The sequence below is a fragment of the Littorina saxatilis genome, linkage group LG12, assembly GCF_037325665.1.
Source record: "Littorina saxatilis isolate snail1 linkage group LG12, US_GU_Lsax_2.0, whole genome shotgun sequence".
NCBI lineage: Eukaryota > Metazoa > Mollusca > Gastropoda > Littorinimorpha > Littorinidae > Littorina > Littorina saxatilis.
Genome location: NC_090256.1, coordinates 5,170,840 through 5,191,097, shown reverse-complemented (window position 1 = coordinate 5,191,097; position 20,258 = coordinate 5,170,840). Strand labels below are relative to the sequence as shown.

The window sequence follows — 20,258 nt, the reverse complement described above, 5'->3', positions numbered from 1 at the left end:
AAGCGGAATAGCAACCTTTGGGGACAGTAGGCCTGGGCCCGCCTTAAAACTGTGACATCATTAAAACCGATGATTGATGACTCGATATGACGTAGACTTTTGCCACCTACCTTTACCTGAGAAATGGAAGTAAATGATAGTTTTTAGGCTAAATTTGTAAGAATGTGTGTGTGTGTGTGTGTGTGTGTGTGTGTGTGTGTGTGTGTGTGTGTGTATTTACTATACACGTGTGTGTATGTGTGTGTCTATAGCTGTGTGTGTGTGTGCGCACAAGCGCGAATGTCTGTCTGTCAGCGTCTCACCGTGTTCATTATTGATACCTGTCTGAATGTCCGTCTCAGTGTGAGCCTGTCTGTGTCTGTCTGTGTGCACCAGTGTGCACACGCACGAATGTCAGTGTCAATCTGCGCCTGTGCACGACGTGTCTCTCTGCCATTGAAGATGGTCACGTTTGAACTGTGTCTTCAATTAAATCATCAACATTTTAATATTCAGGTTGATATCATATGCAAAACAAATTGTAAATTACCAGTCGGTCAGTTCCTTCTATCATGTTAGCCCTCTGGACACCTGTCAGTCTGATTAGAAGGGCACCGTGGAACACAGTGTCACTAATACTACTACAATACTTACTTTCACTGCTGCACATTTGTCCATTTGTCGCCGAATTTTACGTGTACGAGGGTTGGAAGAAAAGTGTGTGGCCTTCGCAAGAGGGAGTTTAGCGTTGTACAGATGCGTCAATAACTGAATGCCAGCTTATATTCCCTTAGGTTCTTTTTCCTTTACATATTTTTGATACTGCGACCACCAAGCCATGAACACCCCCACCCCCACACCCACCCCCTGTGTGTTGTAATTGTCCCCTTGTCTATGTGATGTAATGTAATGTAAAGCCTATACATGTAAAAAAAATAAAATAAAATTACAAAAAACTCCACAAAAAAAGAAGAAAAAAAAAAGGAAAAAAAATTCCCTCTGGATGAAGAACAAACAAGAACTCTTATACCACATGAAAGCTGCATGAACGTGGGTTGACAAGACATAATGGTGTTATCGTTTAAAGGACAGAAAAACAAACAAACAAACAAACAACATCACTCAACAAACAACGTCAACAACAATAACAACATTAGTAAGTACTTTTATGATAAAATAATAGATAAATGAATAAATCCCACGCAATAAAAACCCATTAATGAATATCTAAAAACGGAGCTTTGGTTCTGACTGATAAGTTCAAACCAAGGTGAAAAGAGAGTCTCCCTTCTCTCAGTCCTGCTAAAGCACACATACAACAACAAAAACATCCAAAATAAATAGTTTAAAATAAAAACGAAAGAAAGAAAGCAATACTCACACACACCAACATTGACCGATCAAACAACAGTGTGTGTGTGTGTGTGTGTGTGTGCGTGCGTGTGTGTGTGTGTGTGTGTGAGTACGTACTTGCGAGCGTACGCACATGTGTTTGTGCGCACGTGCGTGCTCGAGTGTGTGTGTGTGTGTGTGTGTGTGTGCGTGTATGTGTGTGTTTGTTTGCCCAACAAGCCCATCCAAAACAACCTCCACCCACTTATTCTTCACCTCATTTAACCCTACCCAAACACTTTCCCTTTTGGGGACCTTGCAGCCCCTCCCGACACCCGACCCACCTTTTCCCCGACCCCCAGAACCCCCACCCCCCCCCCCCCCTCCCAACCCCCACCCCCACCCCTGCCCACCCCACCCCTACCCTCCTCTTCACCTCTCAAACAGTGATACATACGCCCACCCGTTTTTCCTTTCAACAAATCCGTTACTTTTAAAGGTTATTTATATAAAAGGACAGGCCACACCCGAACAATTGCTGTCCTGCCCGGTGATTCGATACACTGGAACTTTCGCGACCGATGTTTGCCGAGTGTATCTGATAAGCCGGATGAATTATCTTCGGGCGTCATTGCCAATTTGTGAATCGAGTTTAACCTCTTCAACTCTTCTTCGATACACTGTGTCTGGAGTCATTTTACGTTTATTCTTCTCTTTGTGAAAATTTCAAACTTTAGTCACAACTTTCGATCCTTGGCGTCAAGGAGATTTTTGCAGGTAAGCCTTGCTATGGGAGGTGTTTCTATAACCTGCCCTGTTATATAGTGCTATATGTTTTATGTAAAATCAATGTCTTGTTTGTATTATTGTTATGTACCACCCCTGAATTTCTCTATGAGATAATAAAGTATTCTTATTCTTATTCTTATTCTTCTTATATTATGTATGATTGAAAGCTTGCAACGGTTTATGCGCTTTGATGTGAAGACTGGAGATTTGTGTTTTTAAAATGTTTAAGAAAAATTAACAACAGAGAAAAGGGGAAAAGATGGTGGAAAAATAAAAAAAATAAAAAGACAGAGAAAAAAAATCAGATTAACAATAAGAGAATAAATTCCCGTAAGGAAATGAAGTAAACAAGCAAGCAATGAATCAAGGAATCAAGAAAGTCACAAACTAAATTAAAAACAAAAAAAAAGAAAGTAAAGAAAATGTTGATGAAATGGTGTAAACAGGTTTTAGGCTTGTAGGTATGGAAAATACTACTAATACGTTATACTACTAAGTTCTGTAGCTACTGAATGTTTGTTTGTGTGCGTGATACTCGTAGTTCGCATTTTTGAATGTTTGCTATTTTGTCATTGTAATCATCTTCATAACTATTGTAATTCTTCCGTGTGTGTCCGTAAACAGATTTGTTTTTCTCCAGAAGTTTAATCGTGTAATGTTTACATTTAAGGTTTGTGTGTCCTTCTCTTTGTATTCATTTATTTATTTATTTATTCATCTATTTATTTATTTATTTATCTATTTATCTATTTAGTTAGTTAGATAGTTATTTATTTATTTTTTGTTCGTTTTTAAAAAAAATGTATTAGTCTATTCATTTTTGGCATTTGCATTCTTTTACGTACTTATCTACTTATCAATTTGTCTACTTATCTACTTATCCATTTTTCTACTTATCAATTTGTCTACTTATCTACTTATCAATTTGTCTACTTATCTACTTATCAATTTGTCTACTTATCAATTTGTCTACTTATCTACTTATCTATTTGTCTACTTATCTACTTATGAATTTGTCTACTTATCTACTTATCAATTTGTCTACTTATCTACTTATCAATTTGTCTACTCATCTATCTTTTTGGTAAGCTATCCTTTTGTTTTCTGCATTTCTTTTCTTCTTACCTTTTGTTTGGATTATCATGTGTTCATTTATAATAATAATCTTAACTTTCTTCTCCATTTAATGTCATCTAATTTTTCACACACGCAACACGCAAATGCACAATCACTCACGTACGCACGCACACACGCACGCACGGCACGCACTCACTGACGCACGCACACAGTTTGTGAGCTACAAGAAACGATCAATTCGGGTGTAAATGAAAATGGCTCTAATTACACCCCCGGTATAGGGGTGTGTATAGGTTTCGGTCGATGTGTTTGTGTGTTTGTGTTCGCATATATATCTCAAGAATGAACGGACCGATCGTCACCAAACTTGGTGAACAGGTTCTATACATTCCTGAGACGGTCCTTACAAAAATTGGGACCAGTCAAACACACGGTTAGGGAGTTATTGGTGGATTAAGATTCTACAAGGACTTATAGAGAAACATATTAATGGTCAAAGGGAAATAACCTTCTCAGTTGGTGGCAGTGAGAATGGGTGCAGTGAGAATGGTTATTTCCCTTTGACCAACGGGGGTGTTTTTCCTACCTCGGAGGAATTTCTTGTGTTAAGTTTGTTTTTATAATGTTCATGTCCCTTCTGTTTGGTTCACAAAATAAAAAACCTGGGTAACTGAATAATTTTATAATCGAGACAAGATTTCAAATAATCACTCTCAGTCTTACACCCATAGCTATACTGCAGATTTTGTAGAATTTTTCCAGCGGCCAATTCGTGACCACATAATGTCACTTGACCACTATCTGCGACTGTGATTTGGGTTTTGGGGCTTTGTGAGTGTTCAATAGCGAGCGAAAGATTGTGAAGAATTACGGTTTAGAGTCAGGAGGCTTTCGAAGTTACATTTATATGCATGACCCGTGGCAGATATCTCTTTAAAGTTGTATAAACCATTGTGACATATGTATCGAGTTAAGGTCAATTCCCGTAAAAAGAAAAAGAAGAAGAGAATCATGTGCGACAAATGACCACACAAACGAAAACACAAACGAAAACACAAACGACCACACAAACGACCACACAAACGACCACACAAACGACCACACAAACGACCACACAAACGACCACACAAACGACCACACAAACGACCACACAAACGAAAACGGACAACAACAAAAAGATGCAAACACAGATAGCCGGATAAAAAACAAGATCGAGTCTTACCTGTCTGCTCCTTAAATCAGAGTTCTAAAGCAGTTTTTCTTCTAACTGGCTGATTGATCGACACAATTGTTCGTTTGCTTGCTTGCTTGCTTGGTCGCTTGATTGTTTGCCAGGTTGGTTAGGTGCTTAATATTTTGATTGATTGATTTTTTTTATGAACTATACCTGACTGATTTTAATTTTTGCCTTTTCCCTTAATAACAAGTGGGCGTAACGAATATACGGTGATAAATACCCCCGCACGAAAAAAACAAATCCCATATACGTATCCATTCAGCAGAAAAAAGTGCGGACAGCCTATATCGTAGGTGGTGTGGTTGTAACTTTATCAAAAGACATACTCAAGTGCCGCGGGGTACAAATAACGAATGATCAACCACGCGACTTTAAAGGGCTCTTCACTAAATAGCTTTCATGTTGGAAACACTCAAAGTCAATGGGTGACTCTTAGTCTCACACAAAAGTATCGAGGTTATGATGAAGATCTATGTTTTCGTATATGTCATGTTATCTCGCTTCACACACACACGACCAAAAGAAACAAAATCAACACAGTGGTCATACGTTATCTATCGCTAGACGATGTGGTCGTTACCAAATAGTGACAGAGGAAAGAGTACGACAACACTCCTGTTAACCCGTGATTTGTAAAAATGTAAAAATTGTTACAAATCAAAAAACATTTTTACAAATCACGGGGCGCGCCTCGCGATTTGTAACAATTTTTTACAAATCGCGGGGCGCGCCCCGTGATTTGTAACAATTTTTACAAATCACGTTTTTGCGCCCGATATTTTCTTGTCATCTCCAAAGTCAAGGGACAAAAACGAAATCCCTTGACTTTTGGGGTAGCGCGACTGTTAATTTTAAGATTTTTTTTTTTTTTTCATTACTAGGATGTCCCATCGTTGGGAAATTCCGGTCGCTTCCTCCCAGTGGAAAGCTAGCAGTGACAGAGTCGCACTACCCCAAAGGCAAGGGATCTATTAGTCCCGTTTCGCCGTTATCCCAATTCGCCCCCATCCCATTTTGGCGACATTTCTCAGGCCAAGTGTCATTTTACCACCATATCATGTACCATTAGCTCCACATCCCATTTTGGCGCAACTGATCCCGTTTCGCCGTTAGCCCATTTCGCCCTCATCCCATTTTCGCGACATTTTACAGGCCAAGTGTCATGTTACCACCATGTCATGTACTATTAGCTCCACATCCCATTTTGGCGCAATACCGTTTCGCCGTTATCCCATTTTGCCCCCATCCCATTTTCGCGACATTTTACAGGCAAAGTGTCATTTTACCACCGTGTCATACCACTAGCGCCACATTCCATTTTGTCGCCATGCCGTTTTGCCGTCATCCCATTTCGCCGCCATCCCTATTTCGCGACATTTTGGATTGTGGCAAAATTGGGATTTGGCGAAAACGGAATGTCTTCCTAGTTGAATAACGCAGTATAGTAGTATAGTGAGGCTTGGCAAGAAGAATAAATAAAAAATGGGATGGCGGCCAAATGGAATGGTGTCAAAATGGGATGTCGCGCAATTATTATGACACGGTAGTAAAATGACGCTTGGCTTGTGAAATGTCGCGACAATGGGATGGGGGCGAAATGGAATTCGGTGAAACGGCATGGCGGCCAAATGGGATATGGTGTCAAAATGGGATGTCGCGCTATTGTTATGACATGTTGGTAAAATGACGTTTGGCTTGTGAAATGTCGCGAAAATGGGATGGGGCAAATAATGGGACGGCGGCAAAATGGGATTGCACCAAAATGGGATGTGGAACTAAAACCACCCCCACCACTCAGCGTAGAGGCTCTAAACAAGAAAAATAATAATAATAAAAGGCATGCATTACTTTGTGGAATGCGATATTTTTACATTTTTACATTTTTACAAATCGCGGTTTTAGAGTCGACGTGATTTGTAAAATATTTTTACATTTTTACAAATCACGGGTTAACAACTCCAAAGTCAAAAAGTCGCTGTTTTGTACTGACCTCAAGAATCTTCAATCATTCGAATCTAAAAAATAAAACCTATTGAAACCTCTTGTCATTTCAGTGGGGCCAAACCATAGCATAGGCTTATGTGGGTTTTTTCTCCTGCTGTTCGAGTATTCACAGGCGCCGGGCACAGAAATATTGTTCTCTCTACAAATTGCTTCAATATAGAATGTATGTACGTTCCTATAACAACAAGAAAAGCATACAATTCACCTTTTTCATAAGTAATATTAATCAGAAGCAATGTCTCTGCTGCTCTAGCTCCATAGACATTAAGGAAAGTCATGATAGCCTACTTTTTGACCCGAACTCGTCCCAACTTGTGACCTAAACAAAAGACCAGGATTAACCATGCTGGAGTCTTCTCCAGAAGCCACCAAACCCTTGACGCATGGGAAGTTTCAAAAGCAAAGCTTCAAAAAAGTTGAAGAAAATAATAAACGAAGATTTTGTTTTTATCCAAACCCAAACTGGGTGGCCCCAAAGTGACCTTGAAACTTGAGGCAGGTCAACCAGGTTTGGCCGTCGCAATATAACCTTCGTGGTTGAAAACGACGTTAAACACCAAATAAAGAAAGAACCAGGTTTGGGCTATCAGGGCCGGACTAGGCGAAGAGGAGGGGGGGGGGGTTGCCAGTGGTGGCCCAGGGGGATGTCTCCCCTGGCGGCAGGGGCAGATCAGTTCATTTTATGACTGTTTTTTTTCAAAAGTATATTGTGAAGATATGGGTGTGAAGGCGCGAAGCGCCGAGCCGACGGCGCGAAGCGCCTAGCTTGCTAGGGGGGTCCGGGGGCATGCCCCCCCGGAAAATTTTGAAAAAAAGGATGCAAAATAGTGCAATCTGGTGCATTCTGAGGATGATCATTACCAGTTTCAGGCAGCAGATTTTGTCACTGATTAATACCCCAAAAATTGAAACTCAATGTAAAATAAAGAAATGCATACCTCATTCAATATTTTTATTTTTTGGCTGGGGGGGGGGGTCCGGAAACCCTAGAACCCACCCACCCCCCCCCCTCGTTGTGGGGGTCAGGGGGCGAAGCCCCCTGAAGCTGACGGGTAGGTCATATTCTGAGATAGGAAAATGGTCGCTCCTTGCATGAAACGACATAAAATAAGCAATAATAAAAAAAAATTAAATAAGTAAGGTACATGTTTAGGCTAGGGGGGGGGGGGGGGGGTTGCGCAACCCCCATAACCCCCCCGGTAGTCCGGCCCTGGCTATGCTTGGAGGCTATCAAACCATGGAAGTATGTGAAGTTTCAAAGCTCGTGCGTTATTAAAGCCATTGACGAAATTGACAATTTTCCTCTTTTATTTCTCTCGCGCATGTGACCACATGCCTTGAAATTCGACTAGGGTCAACCAGACTTGGGTCACGTCTAGAGGTCACGAAACCCTAGACTCTAATGACATTTCAACGCTCCAGCTTCAAAAACGTTCAAGAAATTGATATTGAAAAAAACCCCATATTTTGACAAAAACACAACTCCGCTGCAACCTTGACATTTGACAAAAATTAACAACATTTGGCTCAGTTTTAGAGATTTTCAACCCCTAGAGGTGTGTTGAATTTGAAAGCTTTAGCTTCAACAACATATGAGAAAACTTCAACGTTAAGTTTTCCGTCTACTGGCAGCCGGCTGGCCGGCCTAACACTGCTCATTACAAAGATTATTCTGATTACTCAGGTGAGTCCAAAACACACACAAACAAAAACAACGACGACAACATATGATTACAAACCATCAATGAACATGTTTATTTTGTTCGGACCTAATAAGGACAGAATAATAATGGTGTCATCTTCTGCCAACTTAAATGTCAATCTCTTTCAGCAGAACACACCTCTACTACTGAATTCCACAGTATCTACCTCACAATGGACAAGCCACCTGACTACTACTCCTACATGCAGCATATTCCTCGCATAGAGATCGAGATGGCAAGTGAATCCAACACAGACGGCATGGAACTTTCAGGAAGAGACTACAGCACACCCTTGTCACAGAGTCCCAGATCCTCTCCCCATCTCTCCTGGGAAAAGAGACGCCTTTACCTCCCAGACTCTCAACTCACTGACACACTTCACCTCAACACCATCCCAGAGATCAGTGACGGAACCACAACGCGACCGGAACTTTCCCGGAGAAGCAAGAGCCCAGATCTTGGCCGAATCGGGTCTCACTTTTTCGGAGAACAGACAAGCGCAGGCATCTACCCTCCGAGGCCTTCCATATCTTCACTGGATCTATCTCGTCTGTACGGACGCGATGCTGACGTGGTCCAGGTTGGACGTAGACTCATCCGGAACGCCAGCGCGGATAACCTGCTTCAGTCCGAAGACCTTCGAGGCCGACTCAACAAGATCGCCAGGCGTTCGGAAGTGAAGATGAATAGGATAAACTCGTTCCCAGGCCTCAGCCAAATGCAAGAGCCCCTGAGGGTTGAACTGCCACCGTCTGACGGCCTGACCCTTCCAACGGATCCCATGTCGCAGAGGAGCTCGTCTGTTCTCTCCGCAGAGTCCTTCGATGCCTTGCGGGTTCCGTCCGATAGGGTACAGATTGGCCTAAAAAGAGAAAACTACGTCAGCGGGAATGACGTCATACCGGGTGAGACTTCTACAGATGACGCCAAAGAGGGAGTGGGCAAAGAAGATCACGACAGTGGGAGAGGAAGTGAGGTCACGAGTCTTCACGCCAAGTAAGTTTACTTCTCCGTCTGTCGGCTTTTTGTTTGTCTCTGCCCTCACTCGCTCTTTTCGCGCCACACGCGGATGTACATGCACCTGTACTTTCAAACAACGCGACCTTGTACATCTATTTGTGTACATGCACCTGTACTTTCAAACAACGCGACCTTGTACATCTATTTGTGTACATGCACCTGTACTCTCACAAACAACGCGACCTTGTACATCTATATGTGTACATGCACCTGTACTCTCACAAACAACGCGACCTTGTACATCTATTTGTGTACATGCACCTGTACTCTCACAAACAACGCGACCTTGTACATCTATATGTGTACATGCACCTGTACTCTCACAAACAACGCGACCTTGTACATCTATATGTGTACATGCACCTGTACTCTCACAAACAACGCGACCTTGTACATCTATATGTGTACATGCACCTGTACTTTCAAACAACGCGACCTTGTACATCTATTTGTGTACATGCACCTGTACTTTCAAACAACGCGACCTTGTACATCTATTTGTGTACATGCACCTGTACTTTCAAACAACGCGACCTTGTACATCTATTTGTGTACATGCACCTGTACTTTCAAACAACGCGACCTTGTACATCTATTTGTGTACATGCACCTGTACTTTCAAACAACGCGACCTTGTACATCTATATGTGTACATGTACAAAAACATGGCTACATGTTCAAACGTTATATACACAAGCACTACGCGTGTGTTTCCAGACTATCAGAGTCACCTTATTTGACGCGCAGTACACGCAGAGTGGATCATTATGACGTTAACATACTCAAACAAAGCAAAGGACACTACTGGTAACTACATCATACTATTTGAGCATGTCAGAAATACCTTTATTTGTACACTGTATCATCACATGTGCGGCGGACACGTACAATACCTCACTGTAGAAATGGTTTTGTTTCTTGACATAAGACATAAGACATGAGATCATTTATTGTCCATACAATTAATTACAATAGATGGAAAATTGTGGTTCATCTGCTCTTAAAACAACCAAAACAATATATGACAACAACCTTAAAAAACAAAAATAAGAACAATAAAACATACGAAGTAAGAACACCCGAAGTACTCCAGACAGGCACGTCCGCCACATCCATACTGCACACACACACACACACACACACACACACACACACTCTCGCACGCACACACACTTGCCCTCCTCCCAGAAGACTTTGACTCTCACCATTTTGAGATCAAAGACAAACGTACGATAACCTAAGTTATTTTAATGTTCAAGATCTCATTAATAATGTTCAAGAGCCATAATTTGTTTCTCTGTTTACTTCAAAACCAAAAGGTCAAAGTTCTGCTGAATGTTTCGTGTTGTCTATCATTAAACATTCCAATGACTAACTTTGTTTAAAATTCTCCTCTTAGAAATGATGAATTTCTTGCTTGGGATATTCCTCGTTTCACCCGTACCCGGACTCCACCCGGTTGCTGCAAAGGTGTGACGGGTGTTCTGCTGAGAGTCACTAAAGTCTGCGCTTACATATTCATGTTCCTGGGCGTCCTCGCCGGGGCCGTGTGCAGTCAAGGGGTCTTGGTCACCATGGCGACAGAATTGGGCCAAAACTTCGCTTCGGGTTCTGTTGGAGTAAGTTTGAAGGTTTGAAATATTTTTCCGAACGAGTTTTCTTTTTTTGGCGGAAGTTTTGCACATTTTATTCGAAGCATAAAAATGATAACGAATCATTTCAGATCATTTTCTGAGCCCTTCGTTTCAGCGAACGACAAGAAGAAGAGCCCTTCGTTTGACTGAAATACTAACTGCCTGCTTGTATCCTACACACATGTCGAGTGAAATACAGTTAAAACATTTGCCGAGCTTTAGTATTCTTGATCAGGTTGAGGGTTTTTCAAACCGATTTGTTTTTGAATACGTATTATTTTTCACTTTGTTTCCGATAAACAAAATTGACTTGGTTCCATATATCCATATAGGTTGAAGGGACATTAAACATCAACAACCAACCACACTAGCCTGTGCTTAAATGACTTGAGTGTTGACATAATGTCTCTTTCCAGAAACGGGATGCTGATTACGCAACAGGTGCTTTGCTTGTAGCGCTGTACGTACCGATACTGGTTCGGTTCCTCCTTAGCCTGTGGAGAGTCACTCTTGGTGACCGTGAACGTCCGCCCCTGACCGCTGCACTCAAGGTTAGAAGCGAGGAGATAAGTACATAGAATATATATATATATATATATATATATCTATGTGTTTCTCGCAATGAAACATCATCTGTAGTGGTTTACGTGGGACAGCGTCTAAAGTGAAGAGAACTATATCTTGTGAGATGACGTGAGACGATCTATGTTCCAGTGCATGTCATTCATACTGTCGAACAGAAACAAGGTTAATAATTTGTAGAGAGATCATGCAATTGGCCGTGCATGCAACAAGGCGCTGAAAATTAGAACACTCTGAGTAATAATTATGATAGGCCTACCATATGTCTTTGTTACAGAAAGGCTTTGTCGAGGCCCTGCACACCTTAGGAGTGTTCACCTTGGTGTTTCACGTGCTGCCTTATCTCCACCCCTTGCAAGGTCTGGCCTTCATGGTGGCTTCGACCCTCCTGTCTGCAACAGCTGACCTACTTTCGGCATTGCGAGCTGCACGTGCAATACCTATCTTAAAATCCATTCTGGCTTTTCTTCTGCAAAGCTGCAGCGTCGGGTTATGCGTTGTATTCATCTTTCTCAAAAACAGCGACGTAGGACTGACGAGTGCTTCCAGAGACGAAGAGCTGACCGTACAGTCTGACAACGTGGTGGCGTTGTACGCACGTGCTGGTGTGTGTGCCGTGCTGCTGTCCTCAAGATGGCTGAACAACTACTGGTACTCTACAGGAACTGATGGCTCACAAGCGACCAAGGATGATGTGGGCTGCTCTGTGTCCATGGACGGAGAACTACCTCAACAAGCCCGTCTGGTAACGTCCGTAGACAACACGGGAAAGAGAGAACAAGGGAGTCGCGCTGTCCTGCCATTGCTGCTTAGCCTTGTGCGTCTAGCTGTTGGTCTCATCTACGGAGTGGCTTACAGGCTGGTGCAAGATTCTGTCGACGTGCTTTTGAGTGATGACGACTCTCCTCCGTGCTCGTCATCGATGACAGCACAATCAACTTCGGCTGTGACTAACGTTACTTTTTCCGCACTACAAAACAATACTGGAGCAATATCCACTCTGTCTGGTGTTTCAAGTGTTTCCACACCTTTGTGCAATGGTAGAACCCTTATCCCTGAGGACTTCTGGACGCGGTACGGCTGCGCATTCGTGCACGTGGTGGCCTGTGGACTGTGCTACCATCTGGCGGTCACCGCCTGCAGACTGCGCATGCAACGCACGAGCTTCTCCCTTCCGCTGACCTTGGCACCGCCCTTGACCTTTGTGCTGTTCGCGATGGCGCCAGGGTGGGCCTCGGTTCGGGATTGGCCGGATGTGATGATGAAGACGTCGATGCCAGAGACCAGCTTCAGATGGTGGATGACGGTGGCTGCCTTCGTCTCTGGCTGGCTGTCCAACCTCGTCCTGGCCTCGCACATCTTCACCCACATTCCGCCCGAGAGGCTCATGTTCATTGAAAGGTAGGCATTTTGTATTCATGTAACCTGCTGCATATACAAACATGAACAGCATCAGACAGTCAGCAGTGATTTGAATTCTTTACTTATTGCATTCTGAAACATGTGTGCGTTATGTTCAATAGATGTTATAGCTTACACTGGAAATCCCACTAGACGTTGTTTAGCGGGACACTGTAATCCTCAACCCACTCAGTGTCACACAAAGAAAGTATCTGGGTATCCCCAAGAGAATTTGAAAACGTGATATGTAACTTATTAAGTACACTCTTTATCATATGTCAGTAGGCAAGGAGAAGAAATAGCATTTCCGTCCCGAGGTACTGCCGTAATATTTTGTTTGAAGTCACTGAGTGTTCAGGGTTCGTCCTTTTTCTGTGTGTGTGTGTGTGTGTGTGTGTGTGTGTGTGTGTGTGTGTGTGTCCCGGTGTGTGTTTGTGTGTGTGTGTGTTTGTGTGTGTGTGTTTGTGTGTGTGTGTGTGTTTGTGTGTGTGTGTGTGTGTGTGCGTGTTTGTGTGTGTGTGTGTGTGTGTGTGTGTGCTCGCAAAAAATGGTTTCCACTTTGCGTATGAAATTGTGTGGTTTGGTACGTTCAGTTGTTTCTGGACACACAACTGTTTTGCTTACATCCATAGCGTTCTCTACTTAAGATCGCCATGCTTACATCCCATCTAAGGTATCAGATTTGTTCACGATGTGTACGGTCGGTTAGTCCGCCCTTCAAAATAGTTCTCTCCTGTCATTGCGCATTTCTAAATTAGAGTTTACATTTTACTGTCGTCTGTGATGTTACTTATTAAAGTCAGTTTAGTTGTTTAAGGGCGGGGATGGAACGAGATAAGTCGACGTTTTCCGATATATACTCTCATACATTTATTTTGATCACCGTGATTTTATTTTATTCTCACTATATTTTATTTAAAACAATATTTTTCTGTTTCTCTTGACTCGGCATCCTTATTGGTATCCAGCAGGCCATTCGAACTAGCTTCTTGGTTTTAATGGTACGTTAGTTGTGTACAATACATATGAATGCTCAAGAGAGGTACCAACAAACATGCACTTTCACAGTTGGTGTCAAAATGAGAATGAGAACATGTCCAAGGTCCAGGCACAATACGTGCCGTTATTGTGAAGCACACGTTCGTTTGTCTGCAGTTGACATGTTTATGTCTCTGGATTAGTTCTTGCCGATTCCTGTATTTCCTATTTACTGCAAACATGCCTCTTAGTAAAAACCTAATCAGCAAATACAACAAGATGAGTGAATGTGTGTCTCAGATTTGACAGATATCGTTGGGCACAGACAGAGACGGGTTTATGTGGCGACAAAAAGGAACCACTTGATGTGCACCGAAGATAACCTGTTTCTAGACAAAAAGGAACCACTTGATGTGCACCGAAGATAACCTGTTTCTAGACAAAAAGGAACCACTTGATGTGCACCGAAGATAACCTGTTTCTAGACAAAAAGGAACCACTTGATGTGCACCGAAGATAACCTGTTTCTAGACAAAAAGGAACCACTTGATGTGCACCGAAGATAACCTGTTTCTAGACAAAAAGGAACCACTTGATGTGCACCGAAGATAACCTGTTTCTAGACAAAAAGGAACCACTTGATGTGCACCGAAGATAACCTGTTTCTAGACAAAAAGGAAGAGATACAAAGAAGCATGCTCGTTGGGGGGTAGTGAAGTACTCTTTTGTTATACATATTAAAAGAAATTACACATGAAGTGACATGTTGTCATTTCAATTAATAATTCACATTATTTTCGGCACTTCCTGGTCGCCATTTATCTGATAACAACACGCTGTGTTAGACAACCATCACTATCACCCCTTACTCATCCCTCTCCCTACCCCATGACAAAGGAAGAATGAGAAAGTACATAGGCCTAGCAGTTTTACCATCGTAACAAACAGTTGCTGTTCTCACTTTTTTTCTCTTCCATGTCATTTCGCTTGCCTGCTGTACTGTGGTCCTCTGGTGGCGTGATAGACAAGAGCCTTGCTTGACCTACATCACCCTCCCCCTCCCCCTCCCCCCCCCCCCACCATTCACCCCATCCACACGCCCATTCAAAAAAAAGAAAGAACGAAGGAGGTACCCTTACGTCATCACGCATTTACTGTTCCTATTTTTTCTTCCATTTTTTTCCGCTCGCCCCTGTACTCTCTTGACCCCCATCACCATTACCCCCATTCACCCCATCCCCACTCCAATACAAAAACAAGTCGCGTAAGGCGAAATTACTACATTTAGTCAACCTGTGGAACTCACAGAATGAAACTGAACGCACTGCATTTTTTCACAATGACCGTAGTCCGCCGCTTGTGCAAAACGGAGTGAAACTGATGAGCCTGTTCAGCGCGGTAGTGGTTTCGCTGTGCTGCATAGCACGCTTTTCTGTACCTCTCTTCGTTTGAACTTTCTGAGCGTGTTTGTAATCCAAACATATCATATCTATATGTTTTTGGAATCAGGAACCGACAAGGAATAAGATGAAATTGTTTTAAAATCGATTTCGGAAATTTAATTTTGATCATAATTTTTATATTTTTAATTTTCAGAGCTTGTTTTTAATCCAAATATAACATATTTATATGTTTTTGGAATCAGGAAATGATGTAGAATAAGATGAACGTAAATTTGAATCGTTGTATATAAAAAAAACTGTTACAATTTTCAGATTTTTAATGATCAAAGTCATTAATCAATTTTTAAGCCACCAAGCTGAAATGCAATACCGAAGTCCGGCCTTCGTCGAAGATTGCTTTACAAAAATTTCAATCAATTTGATTTAAAAATGAGGGTGTGCCTGGGAATGATATCCCCGGCCAATTTTTTCTTTTTTTCGATAAATACTTTTGATGACGTCATATCCGGCTTTTTGTAAAAGTTGAGGCGGCAAAGATCGGTCCAGTAGTTTGGTCTGAATCGCTCTACACACACACACGCACAGACACACACAGACACACACACACACACACACACACACACACACACACACATACACCACGACCCTCGTCTCGATTCCCCCTCTATGTTAAAACATTTAGTCAAAAATTTTTAAGCCACCAAGCTGAAATGCAATACCGAAGTCCGGCCTTCGTCGAAGATTGCTTGGCCAAAATTGGACGTCATCAAGGACATTTATCGAAAAAATGAAAAAAAACGTCTGGGGATATCATACCCAGGAACTCTCATGAAAAATGTCATAAAGATCGGTCCAGTAGTTTACTCTAAATCGCTCTACACACACACACACACACACATACACCACGACCCTCGTCTCGATCCCCCCTCCATGTTAAAACATTTAGTCAAAACTTGACTAAATGTAAAAAGAAGAATACAGAATAAAGGAGATAACGTTACGCATTTACTTTTCTTTTTACATTTAGTCAAGTTTTGACTAAATGTTTTAACATAGAGGGGGGAATCGAGACGAGGGTCGTTGTGTATGTGTGTGTGTGTGTGTGTGTGTGTGTGTGTGTGTGTGTGTGTGTGTGTGTGTGTGTGTGTGTGTGTGTGTGTGTGTAGAGCGATTCAGAGTAAACTACTGGACCGATCTTTATGAAATTTGACATGAGAGTTCCTGGGTATGATATCTCCAGATGTTTATTTTTTATTTTTTCGATAAATGTCTTTGATGACGTCATATCCGGTTTTTGTAAAAGTTGAGGTGGCACTGTCACACCCTCATTACATTTAGTCAAATTTTGACTAAATGTTTTAACGTAGAGGGGGAATCGAGACGATGGTCGTGGTGTATGTGCATGCGTGCGTGTGTGTGTGTGTGTGTCTGTGTGTGTGTGTAGAGCGATTCAGACTAAACTACTGGACCGATCTTAATGAAATTTGACATGAGAGTTCCTGGGTATGAAATCCCCAGACTTTTTTTCATTTTTTTGATAAATGTCTTTTATGACGTCATATCCGGCTTTTCGTGAAAGTTGAGGCGGCACTGTCACGCTCTCATTTTTCAACCAAATTGGTTGAAATTTTGGTCAGGTAATGTTCGACGAAGCCCGGACTTCGGTATTGCATTTCAGCTTGGTAGCTTAAAAATTAATTAATGACTTTGGTCATTAAAAATCTGAAAATTGTAAAAAAAAAAAAAAAATTTATAAAACGATCCAAATTTACGTTCATCTTATTCTCCATCATTTGCTGATTCCAAAAACATATAAATATGTTATATTTGGATTAAAAACAAGCTCTGAAAATTAAATATATAAAAATTATTATCAAAATTAAATTGTCGAAATCAATTTAAAAACACTTTCATCTTATTCCTTGTCGGTTCCTGATTCCAAAAACATATTGATATGATATGTTTGGATTAAAAACACGCTCAGAAAGTTAAAACAAAGAGAGGTACAGAAAAGCGTGCTATCCTTCTTGTCAATTTCACTGCCTTTGCCATGAGCGGTGGACTGACGATGCTACGAGTATACGGTCTTGCTGAAAAATGGCATTGCGTTCAGTTTCATTCTGTGAGTTCGACAGCTACTTGACTAAATGTTGTATTTTCGCCTTACGCGACTTGTTTTTTTTAATCAAATTGATTGAAATTTTTGTAAAGCAATCTTCGACGAAGGCCGGACTTCGGTATTGCATTTCAGCTTGGTGGCTTAAAAATTAATTTATGACTTTGATCATTAAAAATCTGAAAATTGTAATTAAAATAATTTTTTTATAAAACGATCCAAAACTACGTTTATCTTATTCTTCATCATTTTCTGATTCCAAAAACACATAAATATGTTATATTTAGATTAAAAACAAGCTCTGAAAATTAAAAATATAATAATTATGATTAAAATTAAATTTCCGAAATCGATTTTAAAGCAATGTCATCTTATTCCTTGTCGGTTCCTGATTCCAAAAACATATAGATATGATATGTTTGGATTAAAAACGTTCAGAAAGTTAAAAAAAAAACAAGTCGCGTAAGGCGAAAATACAATATTTAGTCAAGTAGCTGTCGAACTCACAGAATGAAACGCAATGCCATTTTACTCGTAGCATCGTCAGGCCACCGCTCATGGCAAAGGCAGTGAAATTGACAAGAAGAGCGGGGTAGTAGTTGCGCTAAGAAGGATAGCACGCTTTTCTGTACCTCTCTTTGTTTTAACTTTCTGAGCGTGTTTTTAATCCAAACATATCATATCTATATGTTTTTGGAATCAGGAACCGACAAGGAATAAGATGAAAGTGTTTTTAAATTGATTTGGACAATTTAATTTTGATAATAATTTTTATATATTTAATTTTCAGAGCTTGTTTTTAATCCGAATATAACATATTTATATGTTTTTGGAATCAGCAAATGATGGAGAATAAGATAAACGTAAATTTGGATCGTTTTATAAATTTTTATTTTTTTTTACAATTTTCAGATTTTTAATGACCAAAGTCATTAATTAATTTTTAAGCCACCAAGCTGAAATGCAATACCGAAGTCCGGGCTTCGTCGAAGATTACTTGACCAAAATTTCAACCAATTTGGTTGAAAAATGAGGGCGTGACAGTGCCGCCTCAACTTTCATGAAAAGCCGGATATGACGTCATCAAAGACATTTATCAAAAAAATGAAAAAAACGTATGGGGATATCAATCCCAGGAACTCTCATGTCAAATTTCATAAAGATCGGTCCAGTAGTTTGGTCTGAACCGCTCTACACGCACGCACGCACGCACACACACACACACACACATACACACACACATACACCACGACCCTCGTTTCGATTCCCCCTCGATGTTAAAATATTTAGTCAAAACTTGACTAAATATAAAGAATAGAGATATATATAGAAAAGCGTGCTATCCTCCTCAGCGCAACTGCTACCGCGCTTTTCTGGATTGTCAATTTCACTGCTTTTGCCACGAGCGGTGGACAGATGATGCTACGAGTGTACGGTCTTGCGGAAAAAATGCAATGCGTTCAGTTTCATTCTGTGAGTTCGACTGAGCTTGACTACATTTTCGCCTTACGCGACTTGTTACACCCCCGGTATAGGGGTGTGTATAGGTTTCGCTCGATGTGTTTGTTTGTTTGTTTGTTTGTTTGTTTGTGTTCGCATATAGATCTCAAGAATGAACGGACCGATCGTCACCAAACTTGGTGAACAGGTTCTATACATTCCTGAGACGGTCCTTACAAAAATTGGGACCAGTCAAACACACGGTTAGGGAGTTATTGGTGGATTAAAATTATACAAGGACTTATAGAGGGACATCTTAATGGTCAAAGGGAAATAACCATTCTCACTCAGTCACTGCCACCAACTGAGAAGGTTATTTCCCTTTGACGGGGGTGTTTTTCCTACCTCGGAGGAATTTCTTGTTTGTTTTGTTTTCCAGGTTGTTTCGCTTACCTCTGTACTGCGGTCCTCTGGTGGCGTTGTCACTCGTTCACTGCAGACGACGCCCTCCCCTTGCCGAAGCCTCGTCCAACCAGAAGCAGCACGCGCAGAATGACGTCACTTCCACTTCGCAGAACGAACCAATCACGTTGTACATGTGCGCTACAATGTGGCACGAGACGAAAGAAGAGATGACAAAGCTCATCACGTCTATTTTGAGGTCAAAATAAAGTTTGAGATGTTCTTAAAGTATAAACTTATAAAGGTTTACTTATGAAGTCCTTCATCTGTCAATTAAACAATCTTAAACATAATGCCTTCATCACTAAGAAATAATTGTATATGCCTTTAAAATCAATGTCAATAAATCTGTATTATATTAGTTCCATATTATACTCAAACAGCATGTAAGTCAGATGAAAATGCGGATTTTAAGTTTAAAAAAAAAAGAGATAAAAGGTCAGAATACTGAACAATTATTTAATAGCGTTACGATAACAATGAAAATTAAAATTTTATTTACAGGTTTGACATGAATCAGACTGCAGAGACCATACTTGTAAAACAGGGAATCGATTCTGGCAAGGTTTACAAATTTGAAGGTGACTATATGTAGTCCGTTTTCCTTAATTTATTTTAATTTTGTTTAGTTTAGTTTAGTTTTATTTAGTTTAGTTTAGTTTTATTTAGTGTAGTGTAGTGTAGTTTAGTTTAGTTTAGATTAGTGTAGTTGTGTTTCATTTCATTTGCTTAAATCTAATTTAGATACAGTTTTAAAAAAATTTACTCGTTTAAACTTTCATTTTAACTCGCAAAAAAATATGTTGAGGTTTTTACCAAGAAAAAGTATTTTACACGTATATACGTACTATATGAATTATATACAACAGCATTAGAAGATTATGTTACCCACTTTTTGAAGCACACACACAAGGTATAAAAGGTATATTGTGCCCCTCCCCCCCCCCCCTCCTTTTATTTTAACATTTAGTCAAGTTTTGACTAAATGTTTTAACATAGAGGGGGAATCGAGACGAGGGTCGTGGTGTATGTGTGTGTGTGTGTGTGTGTGTGTGTGTGTGTGTGTGTGTGTGTGTGTGTGTGTGTGTGTGTGTAGAGCGA

General features: G+C 40.8%; 1 protein-coding gene across 1 annotated transcript in view; it reads left to right on the top strand.

The window, feature by feature from the left end:
* The first annotated feature begins 8,153 nt into the window (after window positions 1-8,153).
* The window catches only part of LOC138981116 (chitin synthase chs-2-like), a 34,923-nt gene continuing 22,818 nt past the window's right edge, over window positions 8,154-20,258 (top strand). Inside the window, exons 1-6 of the mRNA XM_070353952.1 lie at window positions 8,154-9,117; window positions 10,541-10,760; window positions 11,192-11,326; window positions 11,635-12,758; window positions 19,135-19,356; window positions 19,662-19,738. Coding sequence (XP_070210053.1) covers window positions 8,294-9,117; window positions 10,541-10,760; window positions 11,192-11,326; window positions 11,635-12,758; window positions 19,135-19,356; window positions 19,662-19,738 — 2,602 coding nt within the window. The 5' untranslated portion in view covers window positions 8,154-8,293. The remainder of the gene's footprint in view (window positions 9,118-10,540; window positions 10,761-11,191; window positions 11,327-11,634; window positions 12,759-19,134; window positions 19,357-19,661; window positions 19,739-20,258) is intronic.